Source organism: Solanum lycopersicum, chromosome 3, assembly GCF_036512215.1.
Source record: "Solanum lycopersicum chromosome 3, SLM_r2.1".
NCBI classification, from domain to species: Eukaryota; Viridiplantae; Streptophyta; class Magnoliopsida; order Solanales; family Solanaceae; genus Solanum; species Solanum lycopersicum.
In genome coordinates this window covers 51,302,176-51,329,103 of record NC_090802.1, presented here as the reverse complement: position 1 = coordinate 51,329,103, position 26,928 = coordinate 51,302,176, and the positions used below count along the sequence as shown (strand labels likewise).

Genomic DNA, 26,928 nt, shown 5'->3' with positions numbered 1-26,928 from the left:
ACGATCGGTGGCAGAGTCACGATTTTCAATAAAAAATTCAAATATAAAAAAATAGACACTTATAATAGTTAAACGGAGTTTGACATTTATTACATATATTTAAAAATTATTTTAATCATATATAAATAATATAATCTTTTTTCAAAAAGATAAAGTTCGAATGAACCACCAGGTGGCTCGCCCACTGCCTACAACAATGAAACTATTGCCATGATCAAATAATTACCTTTTACTGAATTAATTTCTTGCATCGTCAATTATGTATTGAGAAAATTTTAAAAGTTATTTTTGAATTTTCTTTCTTGTATCGTTATTTAAGTATTGAGAAAATTTTAAAGTTAAGATTTTATTTGAGTCACTTGTGAATTTTTCTTCTCAATAAGATCAATTCATTGGCTTTCTGACATAGAAAGTAACATTCATAATACAAACCTTTTTTTTCTTACGTGATTTCTTGGTTGACATGTCATGTTATATCAATTTCTTATTTTAATGATGTAGTACAAAATCTATATGTGAATTTTATATACACAATTGAAAAAAATGAAATTGAACTATTTAATTTTAAGTACATCAACCAAAGATTTCGACAAGGAAAAAAAATACTAAACACACTACTATACGGGATTTAAGGACTTATGCATGTCAAGTAATTATTTACTTAAAAAAAATATACTGTACAATTTTATTTGAAATGTGTTTTATCCAAGCATTTGATAATAGATTAATTATTTAATTTTTAGGAATATAATTTCACATTCAAAATTTACAAAAAAAAGTATTATTTTCAATACTTTAAATTAACTAATAATTGTACTAAAATAAAAATCATTTGTGTTACGACTTACGATAGTAAAACCTCAATCTTAGATAAACATATAGTTAAAACTAAACGAATATTTTTTGTATTCAAAATTAGTCTAAATTTTATCACTTACATGACATGAAATATAAAGTTAGAATTGGATGAATTTATAGGAAAAATAATTCAAAAGTGACCCAAATGAAATCTTTTATATACTTTGAATGATCATATAGGAAAGAAAAAATTAAAATTAACTTTAGTGGATCTTTTCAATACTTGAATCTCCATATGTTAATGAATTCCATCTGAGTCATATCTTTAAAATATAATATTGTTTGTACTTTCATCATTTTAATTTATGTGGTCATATTTAATAAAAATTTTAAAACAAACCTATGAAAATAGTTTAAAGTACATTTGCAATTTGAATTATCCTGGTACACATATATAGTATAGTACTATTACTATTTAACGTGCACTCTATCTGACCTGTCGATGATGAATGTTTTTTTTTTTGAAGGATTTGTTGTTTAATCATGCTCAATATTTCCTTTTACACTACGAATATTATATCCCTTTGTATTTATGTTTTCTCCATTGTATTTATGTTTTCTCCATTTCAAATTATTTCTCATACTGTTTAAAAGTTAATTATTTGATATTAATTATTATTTTAGAAATTTAACATAAACTGATTGTTTTTTCCCATATTTTATTTTAATATTAATTGTTTTTGAAAGCTCCAAATATTTTAATTATAGGTTAACATATAATAGAAATATTCAATAAAGAGTGATTATATTCAAGTACTGTATAATACATAAGTTTCAAAAAATTAAAATTTATCTTAATTAATTATTTTTATAAAAAAAGACATGTAAAAAGAAAACACGATATTTAATTTGAAACGGAACTATGTTTAATAACTTTACCATAACTACTTTTTGAAGATAAAGACTGAGTTCCTTTTGTTTGTTAAGCACCAAAAATTGCTTATGACGTACTCTCTTCGTTTTATGTGGCATTATTTAACGAGACACAAAATTTAAAAAATAAGTGATGACTTTAAATTGTTTATCAATTGTTCTTTAAAAGTGGAATCACTTTTCTCTTTTCTCATAAATATATTAAAGTACTATTTAAAATTAAATAAGATTAACAAGGAAAAGAAAAGAAATTATACTTTCAAAAACTTATCATATAAAAAAATGTAACATTCTTTAATATTGAAATTGATCAAAAAAAAAAAATGATGTCAATATGTTAGGTAAAACACACGAATAAATTGCTTATTATAAGTACTCTTTTAGCCAATCCACGTGTATGGCAAACACTATTACGAGACAAAATCAGCTTAAAATCATAGTAGAGCTTATAAGTTTTCACTTAATAAACACTTAAAATCTGATCATTTGTTAAAATATTCTTTTAAGCATTGTTTTCAAAACAAAATTTCCAACTTTCTGTTTATTATGTGTAATAGGTATATGTCTTTAGAAGGATACTTGAAATTTTATAAATTTTTTTATAAAAAATGTATAATTCATTTTTTATTTTTTATTTTTGTATTAGAAGAAGAAAAGTTTATAAATATTCCTTCATCAAATAAATAAATTTGTTATAATCTCATTCAATTATGTAAATAACTAACTAGTTAATGTACTCTAATTTTAAAATAAATTTTCAAATGTCATTTAAAATAAGGAAATTATGAAGCACCGTTACTTTTTCTAATCTTATATCAATAAAATCACTTAATTTGTAATATTATGCTTTAGAAAATTAGATATTACCGAAATATGAACAAAGATTTCGATGGACTTTCATATTTCCATTTTAAGTTTTATTAATAAAATACCTGCATGACTACTAGGTGGTATATGACTTATAAATTTAAACTAACAATGTCAACCAAGATTTTCGATGAATTTTAATTCACTAATGCGAAAATAATAATCTTTGAGATATGCTAAATATAGTAAGTGATTTAATTGAGACAAAACAAATAAAATAACTTTTGCTCCATTGATTATTTGAAAATTTTACTCTTTAACTCTATTCGAGACTTTTTAATATAAAGCTACATTATTAAACTTGTAAGGATATTTTGTTTTCATTAAACATTCCAACTCCTAATAAGTATTTGAAATAGACAATTTTCTTTAAATTTTGGACGAATTTTTTCGTGTATTTTCATTCATCTATTAGATAATTAAGTTAATCATATAAAATATATCATATTTTTTGATGATAAGAATTAATCTCAAATACAACATGAAGTGCATATACATAATTAAAGAAAATGACATATCTTATGGACCAACTTAACTACCTAATGATGAATAAGAGCACATAAAACAAATTTATATTGTTTTAATTGTATTGGAAACACTTTATTAAAACTTTATTAGGAGGTGTTGTGTTCAATTACAACAAAGTTTAGTTCAAGTTTACGGATATAATATTATAACAAGTTTAAAAGAGTGATATTATATTATGGTATTTTGTACTTACAATTTCTATTTTTTTTTAGTTGTCATACTTTTTTTTAAAAATCAAACAATATGAATTTTGATCAATTTTTCGATATGTATTTTATCATCATATAAAAAAATCGCAAATAATGGTACTCTAATTATTAGTTTGATTTAGCATAATTAAAGATTAAAAAAATCAATAGATTAAATAAAGGAAAATTGTATATAATAGCAAATTATTAATTCAAATTAAATGTTAGAAAGTATCTCATAGCAAACTGTTGTTATTTCGCCTCTCTCCTGGTGAATCTCACTTGTCACTCTCGTTCTTGCTGGCAGTCTCCGTTGCCTCTCTCGCTTTTATACAATTACAAATGTATAAAATGTGTTTGTATTTATATAAAGCGAAATTTTTTTTTATATATACATATATTTTCTCTCCCTTCTCCTATATCTCGCTCGCTACTCTTGCAGATCTCACTCACTACTCTCATTCACCTGTCTCACTTTATATAAATACAAATGTATAGATTGTGTTTGTTTTAATATAAAGCGAGAGAAAATTGTATATATACAAATACAAATACATATATTTTTGTCCTATACACACTTATGATTTACAAATATAATCTTCCTCTGCCTAATTTTCTTTTGTCTTTCTCTCTTTATACAAACACAAACTATACTATTGATCTTTTGTATATGTATACCATAACATATTATACAACTATTTTCTTTTTGTATATATATAGCAAAACATAAATATTTATATTTACTATGAAATGTAACTATGAAAATTATAACTATAACATAAAATTTTATATGTGAAAACTACTCTTAAATAAATAATATATAAAACCGAACCGATGGAGAAAGAGAAAGAGTGGATTGTAGTATGAGGCCCATGATGCATAGTGGGGACTTGACAGTCACGCGAGTGACGCGTGATGAGGCACCTACTATTAAGGGAACAACATTGCAATTATTTCCAAAAGCAAATATGGGCCTGATGGGTATAAGGGAGACAAGCAAATTCCCCTCCTTCTAGGGCCCACTTCATTCTGGCCCACCTATTCCACATTAACTTGGCTTCAACCTTTTTTTTTTTTTAATATATATATATATATATATACCAAATTGGCATATATAGTGATAGTTCCCTTCCTAATAAAGAAAAGGAAAAATTACTAATCTATGACCCTATTTTGCCATATTATTTTTTTTAATCATTTTAAAAAATTGTAAAGATTTATTTTTTATTTTTCGGATACATCACTATAATTTATTATCCAATAACTTTTTTTCTTTTTTCACGCCAATAATTACTCAATTATATCACCAATTATCTCTATCACTTTATTTCTGAATTTTAAATTTTTTCTCTTTCCGATTTATGATATGGGGTAGCTCTTCATCTATTTTTCCTTCCACTTCATAAAGTATTGTTTTTATTTTTTTTAAAAAAATATTTTAGCTTTTTCATAATGTAAATTTAGTCGGAGAATGCTTTATCTTCAAATTCAAAATTGATTGTGGAAAAAATCTCAAAAAAAGGAAGGGTGGAGGGGGGCGAAATCGAGTTGTTGGTGGTTCCGATATGGACTTTGCGTTGAAATTGATGGATGACATCATAGTTGAAATTGAAAACAAACTATGGAAATTAATATAGAGCAAAACAAAAGGCATGGAAGGATTTAGTCATCATTATTTTTTTGCTTCCAGCATATGAGATTGTTGGCTTTTTTTATTATTGTTTTTGTTGTATATTTGGATTCAGTTTTTTAGTGTATCTAATTGTTTTGTTCCTTAAATTAATGTATAATGCATTCCTTTCAATGTTATGATACATTACAATTTATCAAAAAAAAATTATGATTTCGATAAGGACTTTGGATCGAGATTTACTGGTGACGCCACTATTGAGAGTTAAAAAAGCTAGCATAATTTATACGGAGCAAAGGAGAAATTAAAATGTGAAGGATTTCCTTATCATTTTTTTCTTTTGCTTTCGGTAGATCAAATTATTAACTTTTTTTTTAATTGCTTTCAATAAATCTTTTAATGTGTCTGGGTAATTTTGATTCTTAAATTAATGTATAATTCGTTTGTTTCGATTTTATGATATATTACAATTTTATTATGTACAATATATCATTTTTAAATATTAGTTTTGATACAATAATCTAATCTATCAATGTATAATTCGTTTGTTTCAATTTTATGATATATTACAATTTTATCATGTACAATATATTATTTTTAAATATTAGTTTTGATACAACAATCTAATCTATTGAAACACAAATTAATATGTATCATGTTCATAGTCATATATTGAATACACGACTATTATAAATTTTATTATCTATCAGCATTATTCAACTAGTACATAAAATATAATGTAATTTGCTCCTTATGAAAATTTTAAACAATTTTGCATGATGAAATATATTTATAATTTATGTATTTATGAGATAATAAAAAACATAAGTGTCACTAGTGTAGTGTAAGACTAGTGTAAGAGTAAATTAATTTTTTATATGGGAGTTTTTGGAAAACAATATAGTTTCCATTAGTTTTGGAAAATAAATTAATTATCTTTGTTCATATAAGTTTTTAATAGTCGAAGAAGTAATGTCACTCGATCATTATCAAACTGATTGCAATCTTTCTGTCTGTGAAGATCTCAACAGAGCGTTCTATTATGGACTTTATTAAAATTTGGACTTCGGATATAAATATCTGATGCATTCAAATATATGTATCTCAAATATATGGAGTTAAAAAATTTAGTGCAATTTGTTCTAAATACCTTATATTCAAGTGAATTCGTATGTATCTATCTCTCGCTCGCTCGCTTCTCACTCTCTTTCTCTCCTCCCCCCACTCCCCCCCCCCCCCCCCTTCCTATGTGTATGATAGACTATCTCGTCTCTCTTTTCAGTGCATTAGATAGCAAAAACATGTGCATTTAGGTGTATATAGCCTAAAATATGACATAAAATTATTAATTGTTAAAGACGATCTATAATTATTTCAAATTATAGAAAAAAAATAATGAATTTAATAAAAATATTTGTGGAAAGTATAGTAACAATTGATTTCATAATGATACATGCATTTCAGATTTGAAATAAGAAAATACACAAATTGCTACAATTTGCTGCTAAATTCCAATTCTTGTTATGTACTCTTCATCAAATACTTAATAGATTTTATTTTATCTCTATTAAAAATTATTTTATTTTAAATTTTTAATAATTATAAATAATTTGAAACAGAAAGCATCAATACCCTCTAAACAAATTAATTAGAAACACTCTACGAGGTTGGACTTAAATTTGAATGTTGTTAGATTTTTCCTCTATGCATTGGGTTACCAAGAAATTCAATGGACATTTAATTTTTTACATTTCCCCTACTGGTATTTCTACAATAAAAATTCATCTTTTGATACAACTAATAGCATTTATAACATCAAAAGACACATCTTTTATTAGAGTTGTATCTTGAAATTATACAAAGGATTAGTCAATACCCTTGTTTTGTTCTCTATACTCTCTCTTAAAATAAATTTTTACTTTTATTTCACTTTTGAGATATTAAGAAAATATTTTCTTTTCAAGTTTTACTTTTAATATTAAATATTTATTTTTAAATAACTTTTCAAGACATCAACGTTTTCAATCATATTATCTTTTCTACCCTTTTTTTCGTGTAACTTATTGTATATAATGAGAAAAATATAATTTTTTGGGTAATGCTAAATGGTAAAAGAAAACTGGTTAGATTTTTAAAAAGTTTATAATAGCTTTATTATTTTAAAGTAAATTGATTTTTTATTTCATTTTTGCATTTAAAGAGTAAAAATGTTCAGAAGGTAAAATAACATAATATGGAATATGTTATTTTACTATTATAGCTCAATTCTGACCAATTTTTTTTTTCATTATTCTTTCTCACATAATCTATAAAATTTAAAATAGACAAGTAAAAGTGAGAAGATGAAGTACTTGTTGATTTACAAAATTAAAAGATAAAATAAACTAAAATTTTCTCATTTTCCCTGAATTTAATTATTTCTGAAATTAAGTGTAAACAATATTTGATCACTCACATATATATTGTAAAATTTCTAAAAATTTACTTCATTATTAAGGACTTGTTTGATTATGCAATTTAAAATCATTATGTGAAATTAAATGAAGTTTTATTCAAACATACAACTTGAAATTTTTATATTAAATTTTTGATAAACATAAATTGTGGAAACTATTAAAATTAATTTTCATATATTCTTTAAGAATTAGATAAAAAAATATATATTAAACTCGTACTAACAAAGACTCGTATTTTTTTAAAGTCGTATTCAGTTTGGAACAACTAGTGACGACAATATTGTTCTTCGTAGACATTTTTTAGTACGGAACCATCAACCATAGTCTTTTTTTTTTTTTTTTACTTTTATTATTCGAACTTTAATTCTTTTGGTTTTTGTTTGTACGCTAAGAAGTGTCAATTAGTGTGCTAGCTAGTAACCGTTTTCTTTGTGAGTTTTGTTTGTTTTTTTGTTAGTTACACTTTGTCACATACATAATACCACACTTAACTTTAAATTTCAATCTCATGAAGATCCCATGTTGTCACTTGCTTCTCTTGCTTATGAATTACATCATTTGTGTCTGTTACGATCTATGATTTTTTATCACGATTATTCTGCTAAATTAATTATAAATTAGTTTTTTTGTATGTATCGCTTTATCTTTCATGTGAAATCTTTTAATATGAATTTGAATTAATGAATTTTCATATAAAATAGTTTTTAAAAAAATGTAGTAAAGAATTATTTTGGCCAATATTCTTTGTCCGATAAAAACTAGATAATTGATTACTGATTTTTGTTTTTATGATATTTTAATAAGCATATTTAATTAACCAAAATGTGCATTTTTTAAAATTTATTTACTTGTGGATATTTCATATATTATTCTAATTGTTAATCATTCAACTACTTAAGTATTCATGTAGTATGTTAAGCTTGTATTGTTATTTTATTTTTAGTTCAAGAAGTGGACAGTAATATAGTCTTAAAATAAATCAAATATAACATACTCTTTTATAAAAGGAATAAACATATTTAACTTATTAAAAATTGAAAATACTTAGTAAAAATATTATGTACTAGAATCAAAATCAAAATTAATATTTACTTATAACCAATCGAGTTTCTAAAATTAAAGTATTATTATTATCCATTAACAAAGAATAAATTCAGAATCGATTCTCCCTCAATATCTTCTTTAATCAAGTGTATCGTATAGAATTTATATAATGAGATTTTTATTCTCTATATCTTTTGCAGTCTACTACACAGTAAATTAATATTTATGTAGTACGCCCAAAGTGTTCATCACAGAATGTTCACTCAAAGACAAAGCCCGTGAAACAAGTTTTTTTTATAAGTAAATTTCAATAGATTAGAGTTGCACATAAATTTTATCCCTTTTCCTTTAAGTTGATAAGTATACCTTAACAATTGGTGGGCAAAAAGATGATCAAATACTATGAGTAAAGGTAAAGTAGAATGGTAGGTGACAAAAGATACTAATTAAGTTATATATATCATCAAAAGTACATTTCATAGTATGGTAGAGGGAAAACACTGAGAAATGAGAATCATTATGTTTATTTAAACTTTATTCTTTATCAAATCGAATACACCTAATAAAACATTAATGATAGTTCCCATCATTTTAAGTGTTTACAAAAGAAATAAAAATAAAAATAATGATGTAAAATAGCTGGAATTTAATGCATCCAGTTCCTCCTCCCTATTTCCAGAAGGAATTTTTTTTGGACACAATATTGTCAGAATCTGGTCAAATATTTTTCATTCTACGTCATTTCATCTTTTAAAATATTTTTATTTTTCTAATTTTAATATATTTTAACTAAAAAATAGAAAAAAATTGGTTTATTTTAGAATAAAATATAATTATAATTTTTTTAATTTTCTGATCAGATTCTCTAGCCATTTAGCATTTTCCTTTTCAAAAATGTTCCTCCGATTAGTCATATCTTTATTTGTTATATTTTATATAATATTAAATACCTCTTAAATAATAATAATAATAATTAAAAAAATAATTTGCTATATCATTTTTTATATATTAAACTCATATTTAAAAAATATAATTAATAATAAAAATATTTAGAACTTGGGAGAGAAATTAAATTATCTCTTATTTCATTTCATGTAACTTCGTTAATATTTATAATGAGTTAACAGACCTTAAAAGTCAACGTATTTTGAATATATGGTTTAATCCAAAATTTAATGTAAACTTACAATATTTAATACTTCTACAAGAATTATTTTTAAAGTTAAAATAGAAAAAATTTACTTGTTTTGTAAAGAAATACTAATAGAGTATGAGATGAAGAAAATATCAATCGAATTATTATACATATTCATTTTTACTTCTCATATTTTTATTCACAAAAATCAAATTATATTTTAACTGACCATCTTTAAATATCAATCGAGATTCATTTATTTCAACCTCCATACGAAGGAAATTTTTCACTTGAAAGTACCAATATTAAATGTTAAAAACAGATTTAATGAATCCCAATGTACCTATCTTTGAAAAGGCCATACTTGTCACATTGGAATAAATGCATTTTAAATAAAAAATATATTTTATATATATTTTTTTAATTTTATTTTCACTTTTCCTCTTTTTGTTTTTCCTTCTTTGCTTTGCTTTTAAGAGGAGAATAGTGGATAATAGATTAAATCTTATCTAATAGAGTATAGTATAAAGTAGTATTAATTCAATGATGGAACATTATTAATTGATTAGTAATCATCATTAATCAAAGTTAAATATTAGAGGCACCTGGTGATTAAATTAACATTTTGAAGGAATTTTTGTTTTTCAGTTAAAGATATATGTATATATGGTCCTTGTAGCATGGCCCAATGTCACAAGGTGCTTTCATCTGCTAGTTCAAAGTGGAAATAAATAAAATTAAAGAAACAAGAATTGCCAATAGGGATAAAAAGGGGGAGCAAATAAGATTAAAGGAATTATGTGGGGAAGTGGGAATATCAAAATTAAACTTTCTTGGATCCTGCCCTTATAACATTCTGTCAATTCATTACCAAATAAGTGGTGTTATTAATTTAAATGTAGATTCTTCTCCAAAAATAAAAAAATATTTTTTTCAATAAAAAAATTAATTAATAGCCCTGGATTACATTAATATTTCTTTGATTACAGTAATATCACTTAAAAAGTGTTTGGACTGACTTAAAAGTTTGTCAAATCTATTTTTAAGTCAGTTTTTAAATTTTAAAAGTGTTTGACAAATATAGAAATTAATTTAAAATAAGTCAAAATAACTTAAAATAAGTTAGAAAGTGTTTGACAATGTCAAATTACTTAAAACAAGTTTAAAATGACTCAAAATAAGTAAAAATCTAAAATTAGGTTTCCTTTATTTTTTTTTTGATTTAAAAGTCATTTTAATTTAATTTAAAAACTATTTTTAAGCCAATCCAAACGGGTTCTTAGAGTTTGTTTGAATTTATTTATTTTAAGTGCTTTAAGCACTTTTAGAGTGTTTGAGTAAATTAAAAAGTTGTTATAAGCTCAATTTTTAGATAAAAAGACAAAAGTCATAAGTCCAAAATTTTAACCTACTTTGATTTACAAATCAAAAGTAATAAGTCAATCCAAACGAGCTCTCGGCGAAAGGAGTACTACTCAAATTCAATTTATTTTTGGTTGGCTAAAGATAAAGGTAGAAGGAATGATGCAAAAGTGGTGGGGAAAATATAATTATTTTTTTTAAAAAAAAGAGAAATGAAATCTAAGAAAACAAAAAGCATTTCTAAGTGAACAGAAAAAGTATGAAAATACTGAAAAAAATAAATAAATAAGGAAGAGACAAACAGAGAAATTAAAGCAAAAGAAAACAGAGCAACACATGATATTTATCATTATGAAGAAATAGTGAGTGATGAAATGTGTGAGTACAAGTATTGGAGTTATAGAAGCTGAATAAGAAGAAGAAGAAGTGTTCATTCTTTTTCAAATTTTTACTTTCCTTTCTTTTTGTCTCTCTCTTCACACCAAAACTTAACTCACCAAAATCATGATGAAACACCTTATATTTTTCCAGCACTCCTAAAAAGCATTTTTCTCTCAAATTTTACCTCTCTTTACATACCCCCATTTCTTTTCAACCATTTACACCATAAACAACATCACCATGAAACACTTCTCTCCATTCTTTCTCACTACACTTCTCTTCTTCTTAACAAAAATTTCACTTGTTTTCTCCATTACCAATCTACCTCTACAACTCACATCTCTTTTGACTTTAAAATCTTCTTTGCATGATCACCAAAATACCTTCAATGACTGGGATCCCACCCTCGCATTCGCTAGACCAGGTTCTCACATTTGGTGTTCCTGGTCTGGTATCAAATGTGACAAGAAAACTAACCAAATCACCTCTCTTGATCTGTCGAACCGCAATCTCTCTGGTACAATTCCAGAAGATATCAGAAACTTGGTACACCTTCATCACTTGAATTTGAGTGGAAATGCTTTGGAGGGTACTCTTCAAATAGTCATTTTTCAATTGCCTTTTCTAAAGACACTTGATATTAGTCACAACTTGTTTAATTCAACTTTTCCCTCTGGTGTATCAAGGCTCAAGTCTCTAACATACCTAAACGCTTATAGTAACAATTTCATTGGCCCTTTGCCTGAAGAAGTTGCTCAAATCCCTAATCTTGAGTATCTTAACTTTGGGGGAAACTATTTCAAGGGTTTGATTCCAAAAAGTTATGGTGGGTTAGCAAAACTGAAGTTTTTGCACTTGGCTGGGAATTTATTGAATGGTCCTGTTTTGCCTGAGTTGGGTTTCTTGAAACAACTTGAACATGTAGAAATTGGTTACCAGAATTTCACTGGAGTTATCCCTGCTGAATTTTCTTCTTTGTCAAATCTGACCTATCTTGATATCTCATTAGCCAATCTTTCTGGTAATCTACCTGTTGGACTAGGCAACTTGACAAACCTTGAAACTCTATTTCTTTTCAAGAACCATTTCTATGGTACAATTCCATTGTCTTTTGTCAGACTGACATCCTTGAAATCGTTGGATTTGTCTGATAACCATCTCTCCGGAACAATCCCCGAAGGATTTTCAGGATTGAAGGAGCTTACTGTCTTGAATTTGATGAACAATAACTTTACTGGTGAAATCCCACAAGGGATTGGTGAGCTTCCTAATCTTGAATTATTGGCTCTATGGAATAACTCACTCACTGGGATTTTGCCACAGAAGTTGGGTTCAAATGCAAAGCTACAAAAACTTGATGTCTCTTCAAATCATCTCTCAGGTCCCATTCCACCAAATCTCTGTCTCAGCAATAACTTAGTTAAACTTATCCTGTTTTCAAATCAGTTTGTTGGTGAAGTCCCTTCTTCCTTAGCAAATTGTACTGCATTATTCAGGTTTAGAATTCAAAACAACAGACTCAACGGGTCCATACCATTGGGCTTCGGTGTTTTGCCCAATTTAGCTTACTTGGACTTGAGCAAAAACAATTTCAGTGGTCCAATTCCAGAAGATTTAGGGAATGCTGTGACATTGGAGTATTTGAACATATCGGAGAATTCATTCAACAGTGAATTACCGGAGGGTATCTGGAGTTCACCATCTCTACAGATCTTTTCAGCAAGTTACAGTGGTCTAGTAGGGAAAATCCCCAATTTCAAAGGGTGTAAAGCTTTCTACAGAATCGAACTGGAAGGAAATAATCTCACAGGAAGCATTCCATGGGATATTGAACATTGTGAGAAGCTCATTTGCATGAATTTTCGAAAAAATTCGCTAACCGGAATTATTCCTTGGGAAATTTCTGCAATTCCTTCCTTAACAGAGGTTGATTTGTCTCACAATTTTCTCACTGGAACAATTCCTTCGAATTTCGCCAATTCCACTACCATAGAAAACTTCAACGTATCCTACAATCAGCTCACTGGTCCAGTTCCTTCTTCAGGCTCAATTTTCTCCAGTCTACATTTCTCCTCCTTCATCGGAAACGAAGGCCTTTGTGGTGCTGTCCTTCAAAAGCCTTGCGGGACTGACGGACTTGCTGCTGGAGCAGCGGAAATCAAGCCACAGACCAAAAAAACAGCTGGCGCTATTGTCTGGATCATGGCAGCAGCATTCGGTATTGGTTTATTCGTCCTCATCGCCGGTAGCCGCTGTTTCCACGCGAAATACAGTCAGCGATTTTCAGTAGAGAGAGAAGTTGGGCCATGGAAATTAACCGCATTTCAAAGGTTAAACTTCACGGCAGATGATGTACTTGAGAGATTGGCAATGACAGATAAGATCCTGGGAATGGGTTCAACAGGTACAGTGTATAAGGCGGAAATGCCAGGCGGTGAGACTATAGCAGTGAAGAAGCTATGGGGTAAACACAAGGAGACGATCAGGAAAAGACGAGGCGTTTTAGCTGAGGTGGATGTGTTAGGCAATGTGAGGCACAGGAACATCGTGAGGTTGTTAGGCTGTTGCAGCAACAACGAGTGCACGATGTTGCTGTACGAGTACATGCCTAACGGTAGCCTGGATGATCTGTTGCATGGTAAGAATAAGGATGCTAATTTGGTGGCTGATTGGCTTACTAGGTACAAAATTGCACTTGGCGTGGCTCATGGAATTTGTTATCTTCATCATGATTGTGATCCCGTCATTGTTCATCGTGATCTTAAGCCTAGTAATATTCTTCTGGACGGCGATCTGGAGGCTAGAGTAGCTGATTTTGGTGTTGCTAAGTTGATTCAGTGTGATGAATCCATGTCCGTGATTGCTGGATCTTATGGCTACATCGCACCTGGTAAGTTGACCAACTTGACATGAAATTTAAGAAGTAACTCGTAATATTCAACGTTTTATCGTGTTCTTTAATTTAATTATTAATGGCTGGAATATTTGTCTGTTTGCTTGATGGAATTACATGATTGTTTAAAGTTCAAGTTTTTTTTTTTGTTATCCAAAAATAGTTTGTTCAGATCAGTTTAGTTCATTCTGTAGGGTGACGAAAAAGTTCACTTGCGTGCTAAAAACGTGGTGTCATGTCAATAGCATGATGCATTTTTTAGTGAAAGTATGATATATATTGTTTTATTTTTCGACCACTATCGTCATTAAATCTACTTTGCCCACACAATTGTCAAATTCCTCAACTGCTTCATACTAAGTGGAATCTTCTTTTAATCATAACTAGATCTTGAAAGGCACTAATTCATTATTTGAATTTGAGCGCCACAATATGATATTAATATCTAAACGTTGAAACTTTTATTAGGATGTTAAAATAATGTTCTAATATTAGTGTAGTGCAAGAGGGAGTAATAAAATTTTATCAATAAAAGAAAGGGAATCAAATATTTCTTTTCTCATACTTTTTTTTTTAATGACAATTGGTGCAAATATTTCTTCTCTTTGTTTTGCAGTTTCTGTCCATGACTTAAAAGAGGGCATGGCGCACTAGTTGCGCGTGAATAGCTCCATTAGCCTTTAAGCTTTTATTTTACACTTTTTGTTATTCTTTGGACCCACCTAGATTTTGTCTAATCTTTTTATCTGTGATTAACCCTTTGATTTATTAGTATAAATATAGTACTGGTACTACATTCCTTGACTTTAATGCTTAAAGTCAACCATTTTGGGCACTAGTTGACAGAGTGTTATGATAACAAAATTGAAATAATCTCATCTTCTTTTTCTTTTTCTCTGTAGTTATTATGGTGTACTAAATTTGTTTGTGCGTTTGTTGATACAGAATATGCATATACATTGCAAGTTGATGAGAAGAGTGACATCTACAGCTACGGGGTGGTGTTACTTGAAATTTTATCAGGGAAAAGATCGGTGGAACCAGGATTTGGCGATGGAAATAGCATTGTGGATTGGGTTAAAACGAAGATCAAGACTAAAAATGGCGTAAATGATGTGTTGGATAAAAATGCTGGCGCTTCATGTCATTCAGTGAGGGAGGAAATGATGTTGCTGCTGAGGGTGGCATTGCTGTGTACTAGTCGTAACCCGGCTGATAGGCCATCGATGAGGGATGTTATATCTATGTTGCAAGAGGCTAAGCCTAAGAGGAAGTTGCCTGGAACTGTTGGCGTGGGTGATAATGCAATTGCTGCTAAACCTTTGGCTCAAAAAGCTAATGTGGAGTGTTGATATTATAGGAGGAGATTTGGGGTTGGTTTGATTTTCCAACTTACTAATGAATTGTGAGGGAAATTGGTATAGGAGAAGTTTAAATAGTTTTATTTGGTTCTTGAATTTTTTGCATAGTAGGAAATTCCCCGTGTTGTGATGAAATGAGTATCTTTTCCAACAAATTAATCTTATATCGTACTTGTTACGACCGTCCGTGTAGACACCACTCATGGGATTTCATTTTTATTGTTGATGAATCATACAAGAAACTTAGACACCAGTACTCATGTGATTTCATTTTTATTGTTGATGAATCATACAAGAAACTTAGACACCAGTACTCATGTGATTTCATTGTTAACCATTATGTTAAAGATACATGCAACTCCTCTTAGTGGCAAAATGGATAAAATGGACATGAACCCGTTTGGGTATGACATTATTTTCTAATTTTTACCACTTTGTCAAAAAAAATAAAAATATCAGCTTTTAGCCAAAATTATTTTTGCAATTCGGAAAATCAACCTTGTTTTTCACTTTTATCTATATTTCATTTTTTAATTTTTACCCTAATTTTCTTTTATTATTATAAAAATAACTTTATTTAAATTAGCTTTCATATTTTCTATCATATTGCATCTACCATATTTCATGTTTAGGATACTTGATTCAGAATTCATGAGATACATGTATCTGCTGAATTTTAAAATTAAGATATAAAATTTATTTATTTAAATTCATAGGGTGTAATTGATTTCCTTAATTAGAGGAGTAACTGGGGATTTTCAAAATACAAACATAACTAATTCCATTTTATTATTCTTTGGAATAGTAAATTCATTAATATTATTAATATAAGATAAAAGTATGTATATCTTGGTAATGTAATTTGGTTAATTTCAAATTATTACTCTTAAAATAATAAGTTCATTGATTTGATATATCTTTGATCAATATATGATGTATCCAACAAACTAAACACTTAGATACATGAGTATCATACAAGTACATTCATATGTATCATAGATTTATCTAGCATTAATTTCATGTAATTGTTATACGTATCTAGTATTAATTTTATGTATCTATTTATATATATCTAATATTAATTTCATGTATTTGTTATACGTATCTAGTATTAATTTCATGTATCTTTTATATGTATCTAGTATTGATTTGATGTATCAAGAATCAATTGCATACGTTAAATTCAAAAGGCATAATACATATATTGGACCTTAAACTTGACTTCAAATTTTAACTTTGACCTCCAACTTTCATAATGTACACATAGGCACTTTAAATTATCCAACTTTCAAATAAATAAACACATGGTCCTACATAGAACAATACATGTAGGAAATCACATTGGACAAAAAATGACGTGTAGGATGTAGGACATGTGTGTCTATTTACTCAAGTTTATATAAGTTTACGTGTCTATTTGTGCACATCCAAAGTTGAAAGACATAAATGTGATTTGAAGCCAAGTTAAAGGGCACATTTATGTATTATGCCTATTCAAAAACATGTATCTCGAATACTTAAGAAGCATATTCATCTAATTATGTGTATCTAAATTCATATGTTATATCCAAAATATGCATCTCGAATACATAATAAGCATATACAAATAATTATGTGTATCTAAATATGAAATGTAGCTGAAACACGTGAATTTAGGACAAATCATGATTGTAGAGTATTTGTCGTGTCATTAATATCATCGTCTTATTAAAAATCATGTATCAAAATTTAATGGTGGATACATATACATGTTCATATACCCATTACTAAAAATACAACTCGAATCTAGGGGTATATCAACATAATATTGGTACTACCACATCCATAACACAATAACCAAAGAAAGCATTAGAAGAACACCAACAAACAAAAATTTTCTACAATACTCCCTTTGATCCTTTTACGTTGTGGCATAACATAATCAAATCTAAGATCCATTTCTTGCGGAGACAAACAATCAAGATCCACTCTGAATTGAATGTCTTTTCCGTAGCAACTACTTTGATTTGATCTCGTTATAAATGAACAACACAGAATAATATTTGGAGTCATGAGAATATATTGGCAACGGTGATGATATCTTGAAGAAGAAGAAAATAGAATAGATATTGTTAGAATGAAATTGTACATTGAAATTTTTGAATCGAAAAGGAGAATACATAATTGAGTGATAAATATGGGAGGAGAGAACTAAGAGATAGTGGTTGATTTGAAGTGAAATAGTTAATTAAGCAAATAATTAATCAATCGAAGTTTTAAAGGATGTGAGTATCTAATTGTATCTTCAAATAATATATAGTATAAAATACTAAAATTGGTAATACATGTAACCGTTTGAAAGTAAAGATAATATTAGTATATGTAGTTGTGATGTATGTCTAATAAGGTAACCCATGCATTCCGTTGAGCTCTTGGATAGCTATAAAAGTAGACAGGGCAGAGCTACGAATTCGTTGAACACAAATAACCTTGGTTAGAAAAATGTATTTATAATTAATTTTTTTAATATATATATAAATATTGAATATAGGAAAAAGCTCAAATATGCCATTGAACTGTTAGAAAATGCTCATTTATGCCATTGGTCAAAAGTTTTGCTCATTTATGTCATTATCGTTAAAAAAAGGCTCATTCATACCATTATCTTTTAACAGTGGTTTTGCAAAATTATTTTTGACACGTGATCAATTTTAATTCGGTCAAGTCATCAATTTTTTTAATACAAAAATAAAAAAAAAAGATTGATTCAATTTTTGTTCATAATTTAGATATTTTTATTTTTAAAATTGATGACGTGGCCATTCATCAATTTTTTTATAAAAAAATTCAAAAAAAAAAATTATTTTATGTTCACAATTATGATTTTTTTCATTAAAAAAGTTAATGACATGATCGGATTATAATTGGCCATGTGTAAAAAATAGTTTTGCAAAATCATTGTTTAGAAATAATTACATGAATGATCCTTTTCTTGAACGGTAATAACATAGATGAGCCAAACTTTTAACAAATAACATAAATAAACTTTTTCTGAAAGTTCAATAGCATATTTTAGCCTTTTCCTTGAACATAAAATCCAACTATTGACCCTTTATTCTAACTCAACTATTGACCCTTTATTCTAACTCATGCATGCTTGTTTCTATTATATTGTCAAGTGACAACGGATCCAACTAAAGATTTGTTTCCCCCAGCAAAAATATTTTATTTATGAAGTCTTTTTTATAGTGTTGGACTCTCAAGCTGTTAAAACTTTTTTAGTTGTTATTGTGTTATAAATTATTTTAAGCAATAATTAATTAATGATAATAGCTTAATTGTTATTAAAAATATATTTTAGCGGTATTTAATATTCTTTATAAATGTTTTTAAAGTTTATATCGATACAGTATTCAATAACAATTAGCTAGTGTCGGCAAAAATTTTAACACATTTTTTTAGTGTGTATATTTATTATCGTTAAAAAGCTATTTTTATTATGGTGTGTATTGTATAATTAACTTATCAACAAAAGTTTAAATCGATAATTGATTTGATTGAATGTCGATTATTTTTATCAGATTTGAAGTGATATGTGTATAAAGTCTAGACAACCATATGTGGAAGAACTTCAAGTCATCTGGTTGAAGTTCAAATAAAAATAACTATATGAAGTTATAACAAAAGTAAATTGACTAGCATTTTTGTGTGCATTCTAAATATTAAGAAAAATTACTGAAATACAGGTTATATGTTTCTTTTATTTTTAATATCCCATTTTATTTTTATAAATCTTTAAATAAAATAAAAATTTAATGTATTTGCGCTATATACAAATGCATTTGAGTCAGTGTTTGATGTATCTAAACTACATAATATATATTTGATTTATTTTATAATGTATTCGGGCTATTTTTTAATGTATCTGAGCTACATATTATATATCCGAGCTAGTTTTTAATGTATCCAAACTTCATATTATGTATCATTTTTATGTTATAATGTATTCGAGATACTCTTCAATGTATCTGAGTTATATATTAATGTATTCGATTTGTGTTACTTTTTATGAAATCAATGCACTCACTTCGTCCCATTTTATGTGACACCATTTCCTTTTTGGTCAGTTCCAAAAAGAATGTCACTTTTCCTTATGAGAAGTATTTAAAGGTACAATTTCTCTTTTACCGTTGTTAGTACTCTAATACAGTTATGAGGAGAGAGAAAAATAAGCCTATTTTTTATTTTCTTTTGAGGATAATTTGATAAATATTTCAAAGTCTTCATTTGTTTCTTAAACTCGGTGCCCGATCAAATGTTGTCACATAAAATTGACGGAGAGAGTAATTACAAATTAAAAATGAATAGATTATAATTTTATATTAAACTATGTGAATTTTGTAAAATCTGTATTACTCTCCATAGATATAGTTCGATAACTACAATTTGTAGCTACATGTTATATAGAGGAGAGAGGCGATCGAGACTGGGAGAGAGAGGAGAGAGGCGAGAGAGAGGGGGAAAAGAGTGAGAGAAAGGTGAATTGTATATGTATATTGGTTAGATAATTGTATATATGACAAGAGAGATTGGGAGAGGGAGGAGAGAGACGAGCGAGACTGGGATAGAGAGGAGAGAGGCAAGCAAGATGAGGGAGGAGAGAGGCGAGCGAGAGAGGACAGAAAGTGGGAGAGAGGTAAATTTTATATGTATAAAATTGTATATTATACATATATATTTGTATAAATGGCAAGCGAGATTGGGAGAGGGAGGAGAGAGGCGAGCAAGAGATGACAAAGAGTAGGAGAGAGGTGAATTGTAATGTATATAGGCTAAAAAATTATATATTATACATATTTATTTGTATATTCTGGCGAATTATACATATACAAACATGACTAATTGTACAAATTCGAAGTCAGCCCACGTAATTAATGTATAATGTTAGTCGCGAGTGATAATTATAGCAAACTATAGTTATGATAAGTAATTAAATAATATAAGTTTGCTTATCCACGTAATTTTCCCTTAAAAATCACACTTAAATAGAGAATATAAATAGAAGAGTGAGGAAAATATAAAACTGATATTAATTATTGCAGTTTAGACTTTTATTACATGTTTTGATTTTTGCGTGATGTATATTTCTTTTACTACAAATTCTGACAACAATATATAATATGCATTGTTTTAAACACAAATTTATACTTTCCAGATTTATAGTTGTTGAATATCAATTTCGTACATTTTTATTTTTTGTATCTATTCTAAAATTTCAAGTTGAATACCAAATGTAGGGAAAAGGGTCTGATATACCCCTCAACTTTGTGATTTAGAGTTGATATACCCCTCGTCATAAAAGTGGCTCATATATACCCCTACTTGTAAACAAATAGCTCACATATACCCTTTTCTTCTAACGGAAATGAAAAAATAATAATTTTAATCAAAATTTTTATTATTTTTTTCTAAAAAATATAATCCCATATGAGTAAATTTAATCCTCGTCAAACATATTTTTTTTGACTTTTTTTGTTTAAATGACTAATTTATAATTATTATTTTGATAATCAAATTTATTTATGTTTCACTAATATTCTTGTAAAAACTTATTGTAGATGACCAAATTCTTTCTTCGAATACGAAATTAAATTACAATACACAAAAAAAAAATAGTTTAAATTTTTTTCTTTAAAATAAGGAATGAAAGAAAAAAATAAGAATAAGAATAAGAAACTCAAATAGTTATAATAAAAGAAGACAAAAAATAATTTATGTATGAAAAAAATTAAAATATACCTTGAACTTTGATAGTGAATCATATATACCCCTAAATAATTTTTTAAAAAAAATTAGAAGTAATAAATATAAATTTAAAACTAATTTTTTAACTTCTGTTAAATGAAGGGTATATGTGAGCCATGTTGTAACGGCAGGGGTATATGTGAGCTGTTTGTATAACGGTAAGGGCATATATGAGCCACTTTTATAACGAGGGGTATATCAGCTCCAAATGACAAAGTTGAGGGGTATATCAGACCCTTTCCCCCCAAATGCATATAAACTGAATACAACATTAACTTGTTTTAGATTGTCTAATTTGGTTGAAATATTTGTTACATTTTTTTTTTCATTTTCAAGTGGGATATCTGTTGGATACAAATTGGATACCAATTGAACACAACATTAACTTGTTTAGGTTGTCTAATTTGGTTGAAATCTCAATTACATGTTGAGTTTCAATTTTCCAATGGGATATCAATTCGATACTAAATTATATAATATTAACTAGGTTTACATTTACTATTTCAGTTAAAATCTCAATTATATGTTTTTTTTTTCAATTTTACCATTGGGTCGTTAGTTGGATATCAAATGTATACCAATTTCATACTAAGACTTGACTTAATTTTTTCAGTCGATATCAATCACATACCAACATTATCTATTTTTGAGTTATATTTGAACGCACTGAATACAAATGATTAACTAGCACACATAATAAATATTCTGAAATTATAATTCATTAGCTTAAAAGACAAAACAGATCAAAACATGAATTTGCCACAATAAAATAACCAAATCAATATAAAAATAAATTATGTCTTTCTTCAGAAGGATAATTTGAACATGTCTTCCTGTTGTGTTCCTCTCGACGACATTGACTGCACGTATCTTAGACCTCTTGAATTTCACGTTACCAAACTATTTAGAGCGTTCAACTTGTGGCTCCGATCCATGCTGTTCTTTTTGGACAAGACGACAATAATTTATGCTTCGAACTTTTTGAATTACATATTTTCTGTTTCCACGTGAATCATTGTGTCACTATTACATCATACAAAAGTACAAAGAGTTTTATACATATGTTATATTACGATACCATTTTTATTTATACAAAATTGTAATGACCCGTAAGTTTATTTTAAGAACTAGTCCTCTCTTTCACAAAATATCCTTTCCGTAATTTAAATATAAATTTTATTTAGTCTCTTTTAGTTAAAATTATAATGGAGTAATTTTTAATTAATTAATTTGGTTTTTGATTAAAGGGTCAAACCCATGATTTAGTTAATGTGTGGAAACTATATTAAATTAAATTAAAGAGAGGTTATTATTATTTTATCCTAATACAAATTAGTTGCGGCTGAAACTATCGTGAGAGAGAACTCAACTTTGATGCCGACAAAATTGATAAAAAAAAATTTCAGGTAAAAAGCTTGATCCAACTTCAATATTAGTTACATATACTAATTAATTGGGTGAGGAAAGAATTAATATCGTTATTTTATTATTAAATTGGGTATGTTAAATTGTTCAGTAATTTATTATTTTATATGTTTGATTCGAGGGTAATGAGATTACCCTGGATGCACAATTGTGAAAGAATACATGTTTGTCGTTTTCCCTTTTCTCGCTATTGTTGGTGTTATTAAAAAGTTCCATGGTTGGTGATCGAGTAATTATTCTTAGGATTATAGGATAACGATTAGAAGAGAAATGATGGGGGATATTGAATGGATCAAAGAATTTCACTTGTGTATAATATTGATGAGATATATAAAGAAGTAGTTAGTTAGAAGTCATTAAACTGATGAAGGGTAGATTAGTCATTGTATACTGTTAATAGTAATAAACTATGCTCAGTTAGTTACAGAATGTGGTCTATAAATACTACCTCCATTACTTGTATTCACTAGCCTTTTAAGCTCAATAAAAAAAAAAGATCTCTCTAAAGAAGCAATTACTGTTTTAGTGTTCATTCTAAGTGTTTAAGTGATAATGACACTGAGTTTGTGAATTCAGTATGTTTAAGGATTTGGAAATTATTCATCAACGATCTTGTCCTTATACACTTCAACAAAATGGAGTGGCTGAAAGGAAACATAGACCATTATTGGAGGTCTCAAGAGCTTTTAGGTTCCAAGGTAAAATTCCATTAAAATCCTGGGGACATTGTGTACCTGCTGCTGCATATCTCATTGACAGAGTTTCAAGTAGTGTTATCAACTATCTTACTCCTTATGAAAGATTGTATGGATATAAGCCTATGTTGTCACACTTAAGAACTATTGATTGTTTGTGCTTTGCCAAGAAACTAGTTGAGAATGATAAACTAATGCCAAGGTCTAAGTCAGCAGTTCACATGGGGTACTCAGAAATACAAAAGGGGTAAATACTGTTTGATATTACTACTAGCACATTCTTTATTAGCAAAGATGTATTATTTAGAGAAGATATATTTCATTTCTCACAAGACAAGTTATAAGATCAACCTCCACTATTTAGTGACTGCCTACTAGACTCCACTAAGCTGCTACAACACTCACCTGCTCTAGTTCCTATAACTACACAGGTTGAGATTTCTGATTAGTTACAAACTACTGAATTCACTCCTTCCCACTATTCAAGTTCACCTACTGAAACTGAGAGTTCTCCAGTGTCTTATGGTGTTATAGAACCAATGATTGAAGTTCCAGAGGCTGTGCTACCAGCTAATACTAAAAGGTCTACAAGGACTAAACATACTCCTACATGGGTTAAGGATTTTATTTCCTTGAATATTCATAATGAGGTCAAGTATCCAGTAAGCAACTACATCAGTTATAGTCATTTGTCTCATACTTACCAGTCTTATCTGGCTGCTACTTCATCAGTCAAGGAACCTACTACATACTTAGAAGCAGTTCAGGATAAAAGATGGGTAAATGCTACGCGGGCAGAGGTTCAAGCTCTAGAAAGTAATTAGTCCTGGTGGTCACTGATCTACCACCAAGGAAGAAGCCTATAGTTGCAGATAAATTTTTAAAGTTAAATACAATTCTACAGGAAAGGTAGAGAGATTTAAAGCTAGGTTGGTGGCTAAGGGGTACAATCAACAAGAGGGTATTGACTACCAAGTGACTTTTTCACCAGTTGTAAAGATGGTCACTGTAAGATGTATTATGTCACTTGCAGCTTCAAGGCATTGACACATTCATCAAATGGATGTCTAATAGCTGCAAATTCAGTTTATCACAAAAGGACAAAACATATTGAAATCGACTGTCATTTCATAAGGAAAAGGATACAACAAGGGCTGATTAAAGTGAACTACATTTCTACACAAGAACAACCTGTTGATATATTGACTAAAGGGTTGTCCAGACATCAACATGAATATCTCTTATCCAAGTTAGGTGTGTTAAATATTTTTATCCTACCTAACGTAAAGGGGAGTAATGAGATATGTGAAGAAGTAGTTAAGTAGTTAGTTAAAACTCATTAAATTGATGAAGGGTATATTAGTCATTGTACAATGTTAGTTGTAACAAACTATGCTCAGTTAGCTAGAAGAAGTTGGTTACAAAATGTGGTCTATAAATACCACATCCATTATTTGTATTCACTAGATTTTTGAGCTCAATCAATGAAAAGATCTCTCTAAAGAAGCAGTTACTGTTTTAGTGTTCATTCTAAGTGTTTAATTTTAGTTTAGTTCAAATATTCTATAGTTACGGGTCTTGATACATGATAGTAGGTATATATTTATCTTTCGTGGTGGAACTTTTGTTATACATTATCATATCACGATTTAAGTTTTATATATATTGACATATGTAATTAAATATTAAGGGCATTGTATTATATAAATATCATTAGATTCATGGAATTGGAGAATGGAAACTTAACCCTAGACTTGAAATTTGGAAGTATGTGGGTTGACATGATAATTGACATCAAAATTTAGGAACTTGATTCTAGGTTTGTGTATGTTTTTGAATCTAGTCTATACCTATAGTAATATGATTGTTGTTAGTTTTGAAATTTTTTTGTGATTAATCATTTGAATAGATGACGTTGATCGAAATCCTAACGAAAGGGGAAGATTCAAGCGTCACAGTGATTGTTCGATGATTTAAGGTAGGTGAATTTCTAAACCCTTGTTAAGTGTATGAATTTCACGTACTTACTTGTGGTATGTTTTGGAAGTAATGAGAAAGTTTATTATTATAGAATGCAGATTGTAATCCGAGAATGCCAAAACATATGGACATTAGTTGATATATTATTGACTTAATTTATTATGTGCGACTGTATTCTTTATCAAACGTATACTTGTGATAGCTGAGGTGATTACGTATCATATTGATATTGTTTGAGATGCGTCATCCCTTTCATTGGAATCATACTGCGCACATGCATTGACATGAGATTGACTATAAGTTAGGCACGCGGAGATCGTCTATGTTGGGGTTGGTGAGGTGTTAAGATTATAATTTGGGCACATGGAGATCGTCCATACAGAAATTTATTTAATTTGTGATAGTGCGTTGAGATCCGTATAGGAACGTGGAGATCATCCGTGTCTGTACCTCGCGAGTCCCCTATGGGCCATGAACTTTCGATGTATTTCTTAGGAGTATCATGTATATATGGTTGAGAGAGTACTTGGTATTTTGAGGCATATCATTCATGGTGTCATATTGCATTGCATCCCATGACATCCTTCATTCTTGATAATTATGTATTTTATTGGTGGTTGAAAAGTACTTGATATTTGGCTACCTCTATTTGATAAACTTGATATTGTGTGTTGCTGATATATGAGTGCCTTTTTGTTGAGGTTGTAATGATGAATATTGAGCTTGTTGTTGAGAATATGTGATCGTTAGAATGTTGTTGTTATGAAATGTTCTTATAAATGGTGAACTGTTAGATTGGGTTGGTTTTATGCAGGCTGTAGTTGTGGAGGTTCAATTGGGTGTAAGGAGTACCCGTATTTTATTCTCTGAGCTTGCATTTAGAGGTTTACTTGCTAAGTACCGTGTGGTTTGGTACTCACCCCTCGTTTTTACAATTTTTTTAGGTTATTAGCGTTGACCTTTGTGAAATTTTCCCTTCTCCTTGTCTGAGGCTTCTTATGGAGATTTGTGAGGTAGTTGCTTGTCATTTCAGCGGACCTTCTTACTCATATTTATGCTCTTGTTCTACTCTAGAAACAATGTCATATGAGACTTACATTTTTCTTTTGATTCAGTTGTAATACTTTAGAGGCTTGTACACGTGACAACCAGGTTTTGGGGATTTAATTAAGTTGACCTTGTTTTTCGCAGTATTTTGTTGTATTAGACTTTTATGCACGTTTTACTTCGCATTCACTATATTAGTTGGATTTAGGCTGACTTGTCTTGATGGGATAAGACGAGTGCCATTACGTTCATTTTTGGATCGTGACAAAAGTTCATACAAAAGTAAAAGTAGACATGTTTTTTTAACAATTTTATATTTTATTACAAAATACAAAAGTAAAAACACATATGTTATATGAGTATACAAATTTTATACAATTCTTATTCACACATTTCTTACCTTTTTCATAGCAAAAGTTAT

General features: G+C 28.5%; 1 protein-coding gene and 1 long non-coding RNA gene across 2 annotated transcripts; both read left to right on the top strand.

The window, feature by feature from the left end:
* The first annotated feature begins 11,252 nt into the window (after nt 1–11,252).
* On the top strand, nt 11,253–15,829 carry LOC101263386 (leucine-rich repeat receptor-like protein kinase TDR). Its single transcript, XM_004235124.5, has 2 exons — nt 11,253–14,212; nt 15,161–15,829. The coding sequence occupies exons 1-2, from the start codon at nt 11,563–11,565 to the stop codon at nt 15,565–15,567; spliced, it is 3,057 nt and encodes a 1,018-aa protein (XP_004235172.1). The 5' UTR covers nt 11,253–11,562; the 3' UTR covers nt 15,568–15,829.
* Nucleotides 15,830–22,640: 6,811 nt separating this feature from the next.
* LOC104646440 (uncharacterized) lies at nt 22,641–26,653 on the top strand. Its single transcript, XR_740537.4, has 3 exons — nt 22,641–22,766; nt 25,390–25,458; nt 26,405–26,653. It is a non-coding gene; the product is annotated as an uncharacterized lncRNA (long non-coding RNA).
* The last annotated feature ends 275 nt before the right edge of the window (nt 26,654–26,928 follow it).